Source organism: Scyliorhinus canicula, chromosome 4 (assembly GCF_902713615.1).
Source record: "Scyliorhinus canicula chromosome 4, sScyCan1.1, whole genome shotgun sequence".
NCBI classification, from domain to species: domain Eukaryota; kingdom Metazoa; phylum Chordata; class Chondrichthyes; order Carcharhiniformes; family Scyliorhinidae; genus Scyliorhinus; species Scyliorhinus canicula.
Window position 1 is genome coordinate 235,018,448 of NC_052149.1, and position 17,416 is coordinate 235,035,863.

The 17,416-nt window shown below is 44.8% G+C and overlaps 1 protein-coding gene across 1 annotated transcript in view; it reads left to right on the top strand.

The window, feature by feature from the left end:
- The window catches only part of LOC119964294 (protocadherin-23-like), a 289,809-nt gene that overhangs the window by 82,245 nt on the left and 190,148 nt on the right, over positions 1–17,416 (top strand). Inside the window, exon 5 of the mRNA XM_038793570.1 lies at positions 15–2,468. Within this exon, the coding sequence (XP_038649498.1) occupies positions 15–2,468 (2,454 nt within the window). The remainder of the gene's footprint in view (positions 1–14; positions 2,469–17,416) is intronic.

The window sequence follows — 17,416 nt, forward strand, 5'->3', positions numbered from 1 at the left end:
GCGCGGACTAATTCAGACAGAGAATGCTAGCGTGGTCTTTTATTTCCCTGCTTTGTATCTGGGAAAATGTCTCTGGACAGATCCGTTATTCGATTCCTGAAGAGCTGGAGCACGGAGCCTTTGTTGGGAATGTCGCCAGGGATTTAGGTTTAGACGTGAACGAGTTAGCTAAACGCAATCTTCGGTTAATTTCTGAAGCCAGCGATGGGTATTTTAAGGTAAACTTAGCTAACGGGGAGTTGCGTGTGAATGGTGATATCGACAGGGAGCAACTCTGTGGACAAAATACTAAATGTGTTCTTACTAATGATATTATAATCGACAATCCCGTGGAGCTTTACAGCGCTGAAGTCGAGATATTGGATATAAATGATAATTCGCCCAGTTTCTCAAGTAATGAGCTACGTCTGGAAATCGTGGAGTCAGTTCCGCAGGGAACGCGCTTCCTGCTCCCGAGCGCGCACGATCCCGACGTGGGCACCAATTCCATCAACACTTACCATTTGAACGAAAATCAGTACTTTGCCTTAGAAGTCAAGAACAACAGCGATGGCAGTATAACTGCTGTCTTGGTGCTGACCGAGGCTTTAGACAGGGAAGTGCTGGCGATTCATCGGTTAACTCTCACAGCTATTGATGGTGGGAACCCGGTGAGATCTGGCACTTCCCAAATTCTCATCACCGTTCTCGATGTGGACGACAACTGGCCGGTATTCGAGCAGCCAGTGTACAAGGTGAAGTTGGTGGAAAACGTGCCAATAGGTACTTCGGTTATCAAACTCAGTGCCACTGATTTAGATGAATGTTCTAATTGTGACATTAGCTACTCCTTCAGCAGCAGTACCCCGGCTGGAGTGCGTGAGCTCTTCAGCCTCGGCTCCAAAACGGGAGAAATGAAAGTCAAGGGGGTACTGGATTTCGAGGACAATTATCTTTATGAGATTAACATTGAAGCAAAGGACAGTGTTCACTTTGCAGTTTGCGAAGTTAAAGTGGAGATAATTGACGTGAATGACAATGCACCAGAGGTGACACTGATGTCAGTATCTTCCCCGGTCCGGGAGGATGTCCAGTCTGGGACTGTGGTCGCTCTGTTGCGTGTAACGGATCGGGATTCTGGAGTAAATGGGCAATTTCAGTGTCACATTCCGGATGATCTGCCATTTAATCTCAAAACATCTTTGAAGAACACATTCACACTGACCACCAGTCATGCTCTGGATCGAGAGAAGGCTTCCCAATATACCGTTCATGTCATCTGCACTGATGCAGGATCTCCTCCTCTCTCCACCAACAAGACCATTCTGGTCCAGGTTTCAGATATTAATGATAATCCACCACATTTTGTACAGCTTTCCTATACAGTTTATGTCCCTGAAAATAACCCACCTGGTTCTTCCATAGGTGCCGTCTCCGCTTTAGACCCGGATCAGGACCAGAACTCTCATGTCCTGTATTCGATCCTGAACAGCCAAGTTGATAACATGCCTGCATCTGCCTATGTTTCCATCAACTCGGACACCGGTGTCATCTACTCCCAACGCTCCTTCGATTACGAGGAACTCAAAAACTTTCAGATCCATGTCCAAGCTCGGGATGAGGGATTTCCACTCCTTGACAGCAACATGTCTGTGAACGTCATCGTCCTGGATCGGAACGATAACACCCCGCATGTCATTTCCCCATTGACCAAGAACAATTCCGGACTAACCCTGCCTCGCTCTGCGGACCCGGGCTACGTGGTGACCAAAGTGGTAGCTGCAGATGCAGATTCCGGCCAGAATGCTCGTCTGTCCTATCAGTTGCTGCAGGCCACTGACTCTGGCCTGTTCACTGTGGCACATGGTTCCGGAGAAATCAGGACAATTCGTCGTTTGTTGGAAAAGGATGACCCCGTTCAGAAACTCGTTGTTCTGGTGAAAGACAATGGCCATCCCTCCCTTTCCACCACAGTCACCATCAACTTACTAATAACAGACAGTGGCGCAGACACTCTGCCTGACCAAATCCCACCATCCCAGGACAACCGCCCCACTTCTAATTTAGCCTTTTATTTAATAATCACTTTAGCTTCAACATCCTCCATTCTTCTTGTGGTTCTAATCGTCCTCATTGTGTCCATGTGTCACTCTGATAGAAGTAGGTCTTCGTGTTGTGAATTTTCTCCCTCGTGCTGTCGTTTGAAACGATGGCATGGGGACGAGAGTTTTCCAAATTCCCATCTATATTTTCAAACTGTACCCGATTATAAAGGAACCCCGCACTTTGTTGAATTAGTTGGCAATGGGTCGCTCTCTCGAACATACTCCTATAAAGTTCGTCCAAATCAATTATCAAATAAGGGGGATTTCCTCTTTTTAGCACCGTACAACACAGGAACATTGCAAAACGATGCAGCAAATAGTGATACACTTCTGGCAGAATGGAGAGGGGAGTTAACGAATAATTGGAAAAATCCACATTCTGAGGTGAGTTGCACCATGAGGAAAATTAAAATTAGGTACTGTGCATGTGGCCACTTGTTTCCAGTTTTCAGTTTCATAAGGTCACCTGAGGGTACATTCACAACACAATAAGCAGAATTCACTGTGCACCAATGCTGATCTTGAAGTGTAAATTGAATGTCAATAGCTTCTGATTCTCAAATGGTGAGTGTGTTTCATGCTAGTCCCAAGTTGATACCTGATGCCAGATGCGGACTACATTAAAATGGTAATGTGCAGTATTGGTGCCCAGTCAAGCTACTTTGTATGAGAACAAAAACAGGAAATACTGGACAACCTCAGCAGGTCTGACAGCATCTGTGGAGAGAGAAAAGTGCAAATGTTTCCAGACTGGATGACTTTTTGTCAAAGCCGTGGCAAAGAATCATCCAGATTCGAATGTTTTCTCCCTTCTCGCTCCACAGATGCTGTCAGACATGCTGAGATTGTCATTTTGTTCCAGATTCCAGCATCCACAGTCGTGTGCTTTTATTTTGTATGGGAACGCGCCAGGGCAGCATGTGCCAGGGGAGCCACGGCACCCTGGCACCATGCCAGGGGTGGCACAGTGGTTTGAACTGCTGCCTCACAAATCCAGGGACCCAGATTCAATTCCAGCCTTGGATAACTGTCTGTGTGGAGTTTGCACTTACTCCCCGTGTCTGCGTGGGTTGCCTCTGGGTGTTCCGGTTTCCTCTCAGTTGAAAGATGTGGACTGGGATTCTCCGAGCCCACGCCGGGTCGGAGAATCGCTGGGGGCGTGGGAAATTCCCGCCACTCCGCTGTGACATCGGAGAATCGCCGCCAATTGCGCCCGTGCGGTCGCCGCGACGCTGGTCGGGCTGAAATACGCCCCCACGGCGATTCTCCGTGGGTGACCAGCCGAACTCCCGCTGACGTGGTTTACATCTGGTACCACCTGGCGGGATCTCGGACCCGCGGCTGCCGTGGTGGTCCTGGTGGGTGGCGGGGGGAATCTGACCTCGGGGGAGGGCCTCAGCGGTGGCCAAGCCCGCGATCAGGGGCCACCGATCGGCGGGACATCACAATCTGGGGGGGACCTAACTTACTCCGCACGGGCCCGCTGTGTGGCTCCGCCATGTCGGCGGCACCCGTGCCGAAGTCAGACCTACTGAGATTGTCCAATATTATCTCGTTTTGTTCCAGATTCCAGCATCAACAGTAGTTTGCTGTTATTTTGTATGAGAACGCGCCAGGGCAGCATGTGCCAAGGGAGCCACAGCACTCTGGCACCCTGCCAGGGGTGGCACAGAGTTTTGAACTGCTGCCTCACAGCTCCAGGGACCCAGATTCAGTTCCAGCCTTGGATAACTGTCTGTGTGGAGTTTGCCCTTACTCCCCATGTCTGCGTGGGTTGCTTCTGGGTGCTTTGCTTACAGCCGCCGTGCGCATACATGGCCGCACAGTCTGGACAGCAGGGCCCCGTCGGCAGCCAGAGCTGCGGTTCACATGTCGGGGCCCTGTTCTCTCCCTGGAAAACAGAATCACCCCGGTCTTTTGAGGAAAAAGTCCGGACTGATTCTCACCCATTTTCCGGTGGGCGTTGGGACTTTGTCTCCAAAAGGGAGGATCCCGTCCATGGAGTTTAGGTGGATTGACCATGATAAAATTGCCCCTTGGAGTCCAGGGATGTACAGGTTAGGTGGGGCTATTGGGATAGTGTGGGGGAATGGGCCAAGATAGAGTGCTCTTTCAGAGGTTTGGTGCAGACCCGATGGGCACAATGGCCTTTTTCTGCACTGTAGAGATTCTATGATTCTATTCGATGATTCTGTGAACTACATTTAGAATGTGAATGTACCCTCGGACATCTAATGCACCCTAAGTTGCATAGGTCAACTTAACTGAGAGTTATTTTATATTGCTACATTTATTTAGCTGCAATGTGCAAAGTAAAAAATGTGACTGTCAGTGGATTTATTGGAATGTTTAAAATTTCACGAGATGTCGCTGATCAAATTAAGACAACACCATCTAATTAGTGTATTAAATATATAAATGAAGAAGAATATAATTGGATATAGAGAAAAGGCAAGTAAATGGGGATGAGCAGATCTCCAGTCAAAAGGTTAACTGTGATGGGCCCAATCTTTGCAATAAATGTTGTAATTCCTACAAGTGGGTTTTTGATTCAATGTAGACTGCTGGGGTGGACCATGTTACAGCACTGTGGTTTTACATTGCCATGAATAATACTCCAGTGCAGTGCCAAATCTAGTTTAAAAAGATCTCTTGAGCTCCTGGGTATATTTCGAAAACTACACAGAACTTGAAATTGATTCAGAATGTGGACATTACAATCACGGTGTCAAAACACATCTTATTCATCTTATAACCATCTGTGCTGAGGCCACCCTTCTAGTCATGAAAATCCAATTTGGTGCCAGGCAGTAAAAGTAAGTTACTGCAGTGATGCAATCAATATCACAGCTTCAGGTCTCTGAATCTGTTTTAACTTTGGAAGTAACATACATGTAGCCTCACACATCAGTATTTTCACTCACTGAGGTCCCAGGACCATATCTGTCACATTCTTCACTGGGCATAATTTGAATTTTAAACCATTTATACGCTGTAATGAAACCAATCAAAAGCTTTTTACTCACCAGTAAAAATGATACACACAGTTTACACTACTATATTAATACTGTTTGTAAGAACCTAGAAAAAGAACTGAGAAAGACGATTATAAAATCACCAAATGTTACAGCAGAGAATGAAGCCTTCAGTCCATTGTGCCTGCGCTTACTGTTTGACAGATGATTTATATTTAACCTTCACATTTTACCTGTAATTTTCTAAGTTCTTCATCCTCAAGTATGTGACCAACTCACTTCTAAAATTATTTTTCGAATCACCTTCCACCACGTCAGATTGTTTGAGATTCCACTCAGCTCTCTTGGAGTGAAAACATTTCTCTTTTTCTCCCTTCTCCCCAATGATTTTATATCTTGCTGAAAATAGAGACATGTGGCTGAAGCCATTTAGCTGGAGCCAGGAGGAGAACTGCTGTTTCTTTTGGCCCATGAAAAACTGAAACATATAAGGTCCTTTTCTGGTGAGGTGACGAGTAACATTTGCGCAGGAAATCACCAAACTTCCTTAGACAGCACATCTGAAACCCATGACCAATGCCATCTAGAGGGACAAGGTCAACGGACAAATGGCAACACCACCACCTGAACGTTCCCATCCTTGCATGGAAATGTATCACCATTCTTTGACTGTTGCTGGGTCAAAATCCTGGAACTCCCTCCCTAACAGCACTCTGGATGCACCTATATCACATGGACTGAACTGGTTGAAGAAGGTAACTCGCCATCATCTTCTTGAGGGCAGTTTAGCCTCACCAGCATACCAAGAATGAATTAAAATCCAGAATTAATTTTAATAATCACTGTTTGGGGCAGTCACTGATGGAGGTTGCATAGTCACTTTCTTTTGACTTGTGTGAGAAGATGGCAGTCTGGGTCTCACAGTGACATATAACCTTCATACTGATATCTGAAAGCTCCCTGTCTGAAGCAGGCGAGAGTGTTCTTCCTGCATTTATAAGTGCACCTGAAAGTTTCATCCTGCAGGCCTCAGGCATGGAAGGCACAATAAAAGGTCCCTACCCATACATTTCCTGTGCCCACCATCCATTTATCAGGTGATCAATAAGCAGGCAAAAGCTGAAAATCACACCATGGTATTATAACCTCAAGGTGTGTTGATAGGAGGGGGTTTAACAATAATGTCATTGACCTTTAAGGGATTACGGTTAGATTCTCAATTGTTGGAGATGTTTATTGCCTGGTACTTGTCTGGCACAAATGTTATAAGTCACCTCACCAGAAAAGGGCCTTATATGTTTCAGTTTTTCATGGGCCAAGAGATACAGCAGTACTCCTCCTGGCTCCAGATAAACGGCTTCAGCCACATGTCTCTCTTTCCAGCAGGAGACAAAATCATTGGGAAGAAGGGAGAAAAAGAGAAAAAATTTCACTTCCAGAGAGAGCTAAGAGTGGGATCTCAAACACCACCTGAAGATTTGGTGCAAGGTGATTCTATAAATAATTTCAGAAGTGAGCTGGACACGTACTTGAGGATGAAGAATTTACAGAGTTACAGATAAAAGGGAGGAAGTATAAATCTTCTGTCAAACAGTAAGTGCAAGCACAATGGACTGAAGGGTTCATTCTCTGCTGTAACCTTTGATGATTTGATAACAGTATTTCTCAGTTCTTTTTCAAGGCTTTTACAAACAGTATTATTGTAGCAGTCTAAACTGTCAGTATCATTTTTAACCAGTGAGTAAAAATCTTTTGATTGGTTTCATTTCAGCGTATAAATGATCAAAAATTCAAATCATGCCGAGTGAAAAATGTGCCATATATGGTCATACTATTTTATACTGATAAAGTTAACTTTTTACCCTTAAAAACGATATATTTTACAATTGAGGTAAGAATATTTGTAATAAAGACAGGAATACCTTTACAGCTTTTCCATTGAGTATCCTGAGAACATTTTGATAGAGCACCTGTATTAGATAGTTAGTTGCAATATAAAGCTCATTTCACTGCTGAAAAAATACTGTTTAACCTTGGTCGCAGATGATCCTCTCAGACTGAAGCTGTGTGACATTTTCCAATTTCCTGTGCATGAACCGTCACCGTGGCTTTGCTCCCAAGTTTATTACTTCTGAATTATAGATTGTGTTCTTCTGTAAATTTACACCCACCACAAAGTAGTTTGTGACTGCCAAATCTAATTTGTTTCAGAGGTCATTACATCCAACAGAGATTGAAAGAAAGAGAAAAGAACTTGCATTTAAATAGCACATTATGACACCCTCACAATGTTTCTAAACACAATAAATCCATTGAATTACTTTAGGAGTGCAGTCATAGTTATTGTCTTGGCAATGTGGTAGCCACTTTGCAAGCATGTATAGTCGCATGAATAGCAAATGTTTTCAACAACCAGTTAATCTGTTATTGATTGATGAAACCAATTTAGTCAGGAGATCAGGTGAATACCCTGCTTCTTTTCAAAGAGCGCCAGAATTTTTTTATGTCCACTAAATGAGAAGACAACTCCAGCAATACAGCCTCACATCTGTACTGCAATAAAGGGCCAGTCTAGATTTTTTGTTTTGATTTATTATTGTCACATGTATTAGTATGCAGTGAAAAGTATTGTTTCTTGCATGCTGTACAAACAATGCATACCGTACATAGGGAAGGGAGGAGAGACTGCAGAATATAATGTTACAGTTATAGCAAGGTGTAGAGAAAAGATCAACTTAATACGAGGTAGGTCCATTCAAAAGTCTGATGGCAGTAGGGAAGAAGCTGTTCTTGAGTCAGTTGGTACTTGACCTCAAACTTTGGTATCTTTTTCCTGACGGAAGAAGGTGGAAGAGAGTATGTCCGGGGTGCGTGTGGTCCTTAATTATGCTGGCTACCTTTCTGAGGCAGTGGGAATTATAGATAGAGTCAATGGATGGGAGGCTGGTTTGCGTGATGGACTGGGCTACATTCACGACCTTTTGTAGTTTCCTGTGGTCTTGGGCAGAGCAGACTCCATACCAAGCTGTGATACAACCAGAAAGAATGCTTTCTATGGTGCATCTGTAGACGTTGGTGAGGGTCGTAACTGACATGCCAAATTTTCTCAGTCTTCTGAGAAAGTGGAGTCGTTGGTGGGCTTTCTTAACTATAGTGTCGGCATGGGGGGACCAAGACAGACGTTTGGTGATCTGTACACCTAAAAACTTGAAGCTCTTGACCCTTTCTACTTCATTCCCATTGATGTAGACAGGGGCATATTCTCCACTACGCTTCCTGAAGTCGATGATAATCTCCTTCATTTTGTTGACATTGAGGGAGAGATTATTGTCGCACCAGTTCACCAGATTTTCTATCTCATTCCTATACTCTGTCTCATCATTGTTTGAAATCCGACCCACTACGGTGGTGTCATCAGCAAATTTAAAAATCAAATTGGAGGGGAATTTCGCCATACAGTTATAGGTGTATAAGGAGTATAGGGGGCTGAGGACACAGCCTTGTGGGGCACCGGTGTTGAGGATGATTGTGGAGGAGGTGTTGTTGCCTATCTTTACTGATTCTGGCTTGTGGGTTAGAAAGTTCAGTATCCAGTCGCAGAGGGAGGAGCTGAGGCCAAGGCCACGGAGTTTGGAGATGAGTTTCGTGGGAATGATGGTGTTGAAGGCTGAGCTGTAGTCAATAAATAGGAGTCTGACATAGGTGCCTTTGTTATGTCTTTGTGTGAAAATAGATAAGTCCCCTGGGCCGGATGGGATTTATCCTAGGATTCTCTGGGAAGCTAGGGAGGAGATTGCTGAGCCTTTGGCTTTGATCTTTAAGTCATCTTTGTCTACAGGAATAGTGCCAGAGGACTGGAGGATAGCAAATGTTGTCCCCTTGTACAAGAAGGGGAGTAGAGATAACCCCGGTAACTATAGACCAGTGAGCCTTACTTCTGTTGTGGGAAAAGTCTTGGAAAGGTTTATAAGAGATAGGATGTATAATCATCTGGAAAGGAATAATTTGATTAGAGATAGTCAACATGGTTTTGTGAAGGGTAGGTCGTGCCTCACAAACCTCATTGAGTTCTTCGAGAAGGTGACCAAACAGGTGGATAAGGGTAAAGCAGTTGATGTGGTGTATATGGATTTCAGTAAAGCGTTTGATAAGGTTCCCCACGGCAGGCTATTGCAGAAAATACAGAGGCATGGGATTCAGGGTGATTTAGCAGTTTGGATCAGAAATTGGCTAGCTGATAGAGGACAAAGAGTGGTGGTTGATGGGAAATGCTCTGACTGGTGTCCAGTTACTAGTGGTGTGCCACAAGGATCTGTTTTGGGGCCGTTGCTGTTTGTCATTGTTATAAATGACCTGGAGGAGGGCATAGAAAATGAAATGAAAATGAAATGAAATGAAATGAAAATGAAAATGAAATGAAAATCGCTTATTGTCACGAGTAGGCTTCAATGAAGTTACTGTGAAAAGCCCCTAGTCGCCACATTCCGGCGCCTGTCCGGGGAGGTTGGTACGGGAATCGAACCGTGCTGCTGGCCTGCTTGGTAAGCCAGCGATTTAGCCTTGTGAGCTAAACCAGCCCCTGGATGGATGGCCCCTGGACTCACCCAGGATGGGTGAGTAAATTTGCAGATGACACTAAAGTCGGTGGAGTTGTGGACAGTGCAGAAGGATGTTACAAGTTACAGAGGGACATAGATAAGCTGCAGAGCTGGGCTGACAGGTTAAGAGGTGACTTAATTGAGGCATACAAGATGATCAGAGGATTAGATAGGGTGGACAGTGAGAGCATTTTTCCTCGGATGGTGATGTCCAGCACGAGGGGACATAGCTTTAAATTGAGGGGAGTTAGATATAGGACAGATGTCAGAGGTAGGTTCTTTACTCAGAGAGTAGTAAGGATGTGGAATGCCCTGCCTGCAACAGTAGTGGACTCGCCAACACTAAACGCATTCAAATGGTCATTAGATAGGCATAAGGTAATAGTGTAGATGGACTTTAGAAGGGTTTCATAGGACGGTGCAACATCGTGGGCCGAAGGGCCTGTACTGCGCTGTAATGTTCTATGTTCTATGTGTTCCAGGGTAGAGTGCAGGGCCATGGAGATGGTGTCTGCCGTGGACCTGTTGCAACTGTTGGCAAACTATAGTGGATCAAGGCAATCTGGGAGGCTGGAGTTGATTCGTGCCATGACTAACCTTTCTAAGCACTTCATGATGATGGATGTCAGGGCCACTGGACGATAGTCATTAAGGCACGCTGCTTGACTTTTTTTGGTACGGAGATGATTGTCATCTTCTTGAACCAGATAGGGACCTCAGATTGTTGTAAAGAGAGATTGTGTGGTCAAGTCTATGAGTAGTGCTTATAACACAGCTCGTGGTTTAAGTCAAGGTTTCTGCCAATAAAACCTAGCTAAACCTGGAGATTTTCATTACAGTGACTAAGCCTATGCAAACTATCGACATACCTACACAGCAGTTTGGGACAGACACCGATAGTTTAGATTCCAGGCAAATAGGGCCTATTTGCTTTCCTTGGCTCCTTCATGGCTGAAAGTATTGGGACTACTTTTGTTCACAAATTATGTTCATGATTTGTACTTTGGAATCAAAAATACAGGGCGGGATTCTCGGTCTCCAAAATCATGTTCGTCGATCAGCCGGAGAATCCCCATTTACGACAAAATCAGGGGCAGCGCTGCTTTCGCGATACTCACCCCGTCCAAAACGGCATACTCTAGGAGTACTCCACACACCGTATAGACGGCCTCAGGATGTTACCTGAGGCCCTCCCCCCCCACCCCGATGCTCCGCCCCCGACCTGCTGAGTTCCCGATGGTGTGGGTCTCTCATGCTATTATTTGTCGGGAACTTGGCGTGGCGGCTGTGGACTCAGTCCAGCACCGCCACAGTTGGGGTGACTTTGACAGGGTCTGACGACACTAGTGGGGGGTGGTCCGAGAGTGGCAAGCCAGGCCAAAGGGGAGCACTATTTGGCAGGCTGGGTTCACATGCGGCCGCCGCCATGTGCATGCGTGGCCACGGACCAGGCAATTTTCCGGCTCTATCGGCAGCGAGAGCTGGATGCTCTACGTAGTCTGCCTGCTAGCCTCCCACCAAATGGAGGATCGGTGGCCGTTTTGCGCAGATTTTTCGGTCGTAAATCGCCACTATTCCCAAGCCGGCGTCAGAACATAGCCATCAGAGAATCCAGCCCACAATGTCGACATTCATGGATGACATCAAATTGGGGGATAGTCAATACTTAGGAGAATTGCAGCAAATTACAGACATAATCATGCAGAATGGGTAAATAATTGGCAAATCAAGTTCAACATCGATGTGAGATAATACATTTGGTCAGGAAGAATTACTTTGTCGGTGAAAGTACTGGTGGGGTAGAGGAATGAAGGGATCTTGGAGTACAAACAGATAATTCACCAAAGGTTACACCACAGGTTGGCACGGTCATTAAAAAAAGCAAACTAAGTGCAACGCTTTATTTCCAAAGGGATAGAATTAAAAATTAAAAGTTATGCTAAACCCATATTGAATTTTGATTAGATCACATATAACAGTACTACACACAGTTCTGGTCGCTATATTGTAACATATACAGAAGCACTGGAGAGAATGCAGAGGTGATTCACAAGGATGATAGTATAAATGTGTGGGTATACATATCAAGAATAGATGGATGGGCTGCGCATTTAAAGCTTTGAAAGGTGTTGATAGATTGATTCGGAGATGATGTTTCTTTTTGTGAGGATGAGCTTAACTTGAGGCCATTTGTATAAAATAGACACTAAGAAATCGAATAGGGAATTCAGAAAAAAATGCTTCACCCAAAGAGTTGGGAGGATCTGGAATTTATTTCGTGTGGACTGATTGAAAAATATAGTAGATCCATTTAGGGAAAATTAGAGAAGCATATGAGTGAATGGGGAACTGATGGTGATGATGGCAGATTTAGATGAGAAAAGACTGGATTTGTTTATTGTCACATGTACTGAGGTACAATGAAAAGTATTTTTATGTGGGCGGCTCCAACAGATCATTTCGTACATGAAAAGAAAAGAAATACATAATAGGGCAACACAAGGGACACAATGTTAATACATAGACGCTGGCATTGGGTGAAGCATACAGGAGTGTAGTATTAATCAGGTCAGTCCATCAGAGGGTCATTTAGGAGTCTGGTAACAGTGGGGAAGAAGCTATTTTTGAATCTGTTCATGCGTGTTCTCAGCCTTCTGTATCTCCTGCCCAATGGAAGAAGTTGGAAGAGTGAGGAAGCCAGGTGGGAGCGGTCTTTGATTATGCTCCCCGATTTCCCAAGCAACAGGAGGTGTCGATAGAGTCAATTGGTGGCATGTGGGTTCGTGTGATAGACTGGGTGGTGTTCACAACTCTCCAAAGTGTCTTGCAGTCCTGGGCCGAGCAGTTGCCATACCAGGCTGTTATGCATCCAGATAGGATGCTTTCTATGGTGTACCTGTAAAAGTTGGTAAGAGTCAGTGTGGACATGCCAAATTTCCTTAGTTTCCTGGCGAAGTACAGGCGCTGCTCTGCTTTTTGAGGGACAAGCCTCAATTGAAGCAGAAACACCAGCATGGACTTGTTTGGGGCAGCAAAGCCTGTTTACGGGCCATATATACTTTCAATCCTACATAAATGCAACTGTCCTTCCCAGGAAATAGTTGAGTTGACACACTACATGTTCTCCTCTGTCAATTAAAAGTATAAATGTTTCGAGAAAAAGCACAGAATAATTCCTGGTCTCTTAATCTTAGAGGGGAAGAAGCCTGATAGGCTGCTGTAAACAAATTGATTATCGGCTTTCAAAAAGGATTTGGATAAATGCTTGAAGGAGAATGTGATTGAGGGACATTGGAAAAGAATAGCAAAGTGGGACTAACTGAATTGCTCTTTGAAAAAGCTGGTTCAGACTTGATGGGCTGAATGGTCTCCTTTGGTGCTTTATAGTTTATTAGTTGAATAAATAATTCTAAGATGGGTTTTCTAAATAGTCAGAAAGTCCAATGAATCTCCTGATCATGTTGTAAAACATGTTTGACATCATACTGGATTTAAATTCCACACAGTATCCAAAGAACATAGTGTGGGGCAACCTTCACAGGTATTCATACTTTGTTAGATTTCAGGCTTGGAATCCAGAATTACATTTCAGGCATTTGTTCAGCATTTATTCTGTTCTAACCTTTAAATGTAAATGCACTCTGAATCCACAAGTCTCACAAGACTGTTCCATTCATTCTTATTGTTCATGAATTCTAATTCACATTTAACTATCTGTTTTAATTTGAATTTGCCCCCTCAGTGGGGATTTACTTTAGAAAAGGAAGGCTACCGCTGCTTTGCCTTTGAGTTTTTCTGATGTTGTACATCTCAATGCTTCAAGTATTCTAACCATCAGCTTTGTGAATTGTGTAAAAATAGCAATTACACTGAAAATTGCTGAACAGCAATTTCAGTTTCATAGTAATGGAAAAAATGCAGCATAACTGCAGAAAACACAGGCTGAATGTAAGTTTGGCTTTTGATGTGAGACCGCCTCAAGCAAATAGTCTCACACTGTCACAGCTTGACGCTGTCTACAGTATAATACTAACTGTTGGAAACTGAACCATTTAAAATTTAAAATTTAAACTCAGAAGTTTTCTAGACGGTCTGCTGAACTATCCTTAAAGTTCTAATCTTATTGATGGCTGAAAGGACAACGTGCTCTTTCGCAGCATTTCATCTGCATTTTAATAATGGCCTGTTGAATTCCATATTTAGCACCTTTTGCAACTTCAAGACATATCAAGGATGATAAACTGCTTTAGAAATAGCCACGTACTTTTAAAGTGCTGTCACTGTTGTTATGTCGGAAACGGTGGTCAGTTTGCACATAATAAGCTCCCACAAACAGAGAATAATTAGATATTCTGCTTTATGAAAATGAATGAAAATTAAAATGAATTAAATGAAATGAAAATGAAATGAAATTAGTGATGCTGTTTGAGAAATAATTATTAGGTAGGACATCAGTGAAGAATTTCCTACTCTTGGAAAAACAGCCATGTGATCTTTTATCTCCACCTATGAGAATGGAAGATGTTCTGGTTTAACATTTCCTGTGAAAGAGAGCACAGCTGACAATTCAGCACTCCCTCAGTACAGCGCTGTGGCGTCAGTCTAGATTGAAGTTGTTCTGTCAGGAGTTTTCCCTGAATATATTTGGAAATAGTTTCAAGGACCCCGTTGCTGCTTCTTTGGTTGAATTCTGAGAATGTGGTGTAGATATTGGGCGGGATTCTCCGACCCCCGCTGGGTCGGAGAATCACCCGGAGCCAGCGTCAATCCCGCCCCCGCTGTGTCCCGAATTCTCCGCCACCCGAGATTTGGCTGGGGCAGGAATCGCGCCGCACCCGTCGGCGGGCCCCCCACGGCGATTCTCCGGCCCGCGATGGGCCGAAGTCCCGCGCTGACAAGCCACTTCCGCCAGCGGGAATCACACCTACCTGACCGGCAGGATTGGCGTCACGGGCCAATCTGACCACGGCGCCGGGGTCCTGTGGGGGGGTGCTCACGGGGCAATCTGACCCCGGGCTGCCCCCACTGTGGCCTGGCCCGCGATCGAGGCCCACTGATCTGTGGGTGCGCCTGTGCTGTGGGGGCACTCTTTTTCTTCCGCCATCGCCATGGTCTTCACCATGACAGAGGAGGAAGAGACCCCCTCCCCTGCACATGCGCCGGGATGACGTTAGCAGCCGCTGACGCTCCGGCGCATGCGCGGACATAAGCCGGCAGGCGAAGTCCTTTCGGCCCCGGCTGGCGTGGCGCCAAAAGCCATTCATGACAGCCGGCGGAGCGCCAACCACTCAAGTGCGGGCCTAGCCCCTCACTGTGAGGGCTTGGCCCCTAAAGGTGCGGAGACGTCCGCACCTCTGGGGCGGCCCGATGCCGGAGTGGTTCACGCCACTCCAACACTCCTACTCGCCAGGTCAGGGAGAATCCCGGCCATTGTTGGTGGAATTTCCCTGGCACTCTTTATGTTTTGCTGAAACACAGTCCATGTCTCATTGCCATACAGGAGATTGGTGACAACAACTCTCTGCACATTAGAACTTCTGTTGACTTGTGGAGGTCTTTGTTGTCAAACACTTAGTGCCATAGTTTTGTAGAGGCAGAGATAATACAGCTGAGCTAATGTTGGAGCTCCTTATCAATGGTGGTCTTTTCAGAGAGGTTACTGCCAAAGTATGGGAAGTACTGAACATATTTTAGAGTCAATCCTTTGCCGTAGATGGGAGGTGGAATATTTAGCTGACCAGGTGTGGGCTCATATCACAGTTTTGTTTTGGCAAAGTTCAAGGGCAAACTGAGTTTGTGTATGCAGAGTTGAAGAGATCAAGAGTGGCTTGCAAATTTAATGCAGGGTGGGTGATGACACTGAAATCATTGCAAACTGTGGATCATGTAAGCTGATAAGTGGTTAGTTAGTTTTGGCACAAGCTGATTGAAATTAAAGAGACTGAGCATATTGACTGCATGCCATGATGGTTGAAAAGCATCTCCCCGACCAGGTCCTGTTGGCTGAATCCAAAGTGGCCAATATCCAGAGTAGGGCAAAGGAAATGCTTCAAAGACACTCAGAAGCTCTGTTTGAAGTGTAGCGGCACTGACATTAATGACTGGGAGAAACATTCAGAATGGTGACTACCTGTCCATCAATGAATATCATGTAGTGAGTCACATGTCTTAATGCTGAGACAAGGAGAGAGACTGTGAGGTTCTTAATAATAATAATAATCTTTGTTATTGTCACAAGTAGGCTTACATTAATACTGCAATGAAGTTACTGAGAAAAGCCCCCAGTCGCTACATTCCGGCACCTGTTCAGGCACACTGAGGGAGAAATCAGAATGTCCCAAGTCACCAAACAAGCAAGACTTTCAGGACTTTGTGGGAAGAAACCAGAGCACCTGGAGGAAGCCCATACAGACTCGGGGAGAACGTGCAGACTTCGCACAGACAGTGACCCAAGTGGGAATTGAACCTGGGGTCCTCCACTTGGAGAAGCAATGTTTGCTCCGGGATAGTCAGCATGGCTTTGTCAGAGAGAGGTCATGTCTAATAAATTTGATTGAATTATTTGAGGAGATGCCAGGTGTGTAGACGAGGGGAGGGCAATTGATGTAGTTTATATGGATTTCAGCAAAGCCTTTGACAAGGTCCCACATGGGAGACTTTTAAAGAAGGCAAATGCACATGGGATACAGGGTAATTTGATAAAGTGGATTCAAAATTGGCTTGGTTGTATGAGACAAAGGGTGATGACAGAGAGCTGCTTTAATGACTGGAAGCCAATGTCCTGTGGCATTGCACAGGGATCTGTGCTGGGTCCCCTATTATTCAGAATTTATACAAACGGCATAGATGACAATGTGGGGGTGGGATTAGTAAGTTTGTGGATGATACAAAGATTGGCCCAGTGATTAACAGTGAGGTTGAGTGTCTTGGGTTATAGGAAGATATAGACGGGATGGTCAAATGGGCAGATAAGTGGCTGATGGAATTTAACTATGTAAAGTGTGAGGTGATACATTTTGGAAGGAGAAATTTGACAAGGGAGTATTCAATGAACGGCATGATACTGGGAAGTTCCGAGGAACAAAGGAACCTTGGTGTGTTTGCCCATATATCTCTGAAGACAGGAAGGCAGGTTAATAGGGTGGTGAAAAAGACATATGGGACACTTGCCTTTATCAATCAAGGCATAGATTACAAAAGCAGCGATGTCATGTTGGGAGTTGTATAAAACTTTGGTGCGGCCACATCTGGAGTACTGTGTGCAATACCTAATGGCTCATCCTTTCCCATATTCCAAAGATCTGAATGTTGAGAATCAACCTGCTCAGTTGACATGAACAGCCATGGCAGAAATGAATGACCTTGAGTAGATGGCATCGTTGAATCAATGGACAGCCGCTAATGATGATCAGTCTAGATTATGAACTCAGGCTTCTGGAGTAGAACTCAAAGGCACATGTTTGCAATTCAGTATTGAGTAAGGTAGGGTAAAGTCGCCAGAGTCCCAGATGACCATAGGCTGCTTTCCCCTTTGAGGGTGGTGATTTAACCTGAGGATCACCACACCTCAAGCGAGAGGCAAGGATAAGAAAGTGGACATTCATGAATAACCTCAGCCAGTACGGGAATTGAACGCGGGTGGGTTCAATTCCTGTACTGGCTGAGTATTGAGTATCTACCACTGAGCCATAGCTGACACATCCATTTGCTTTCTAAAGTACAGCATTGTACTTTATAATTTTGGAACACAGATTAACAT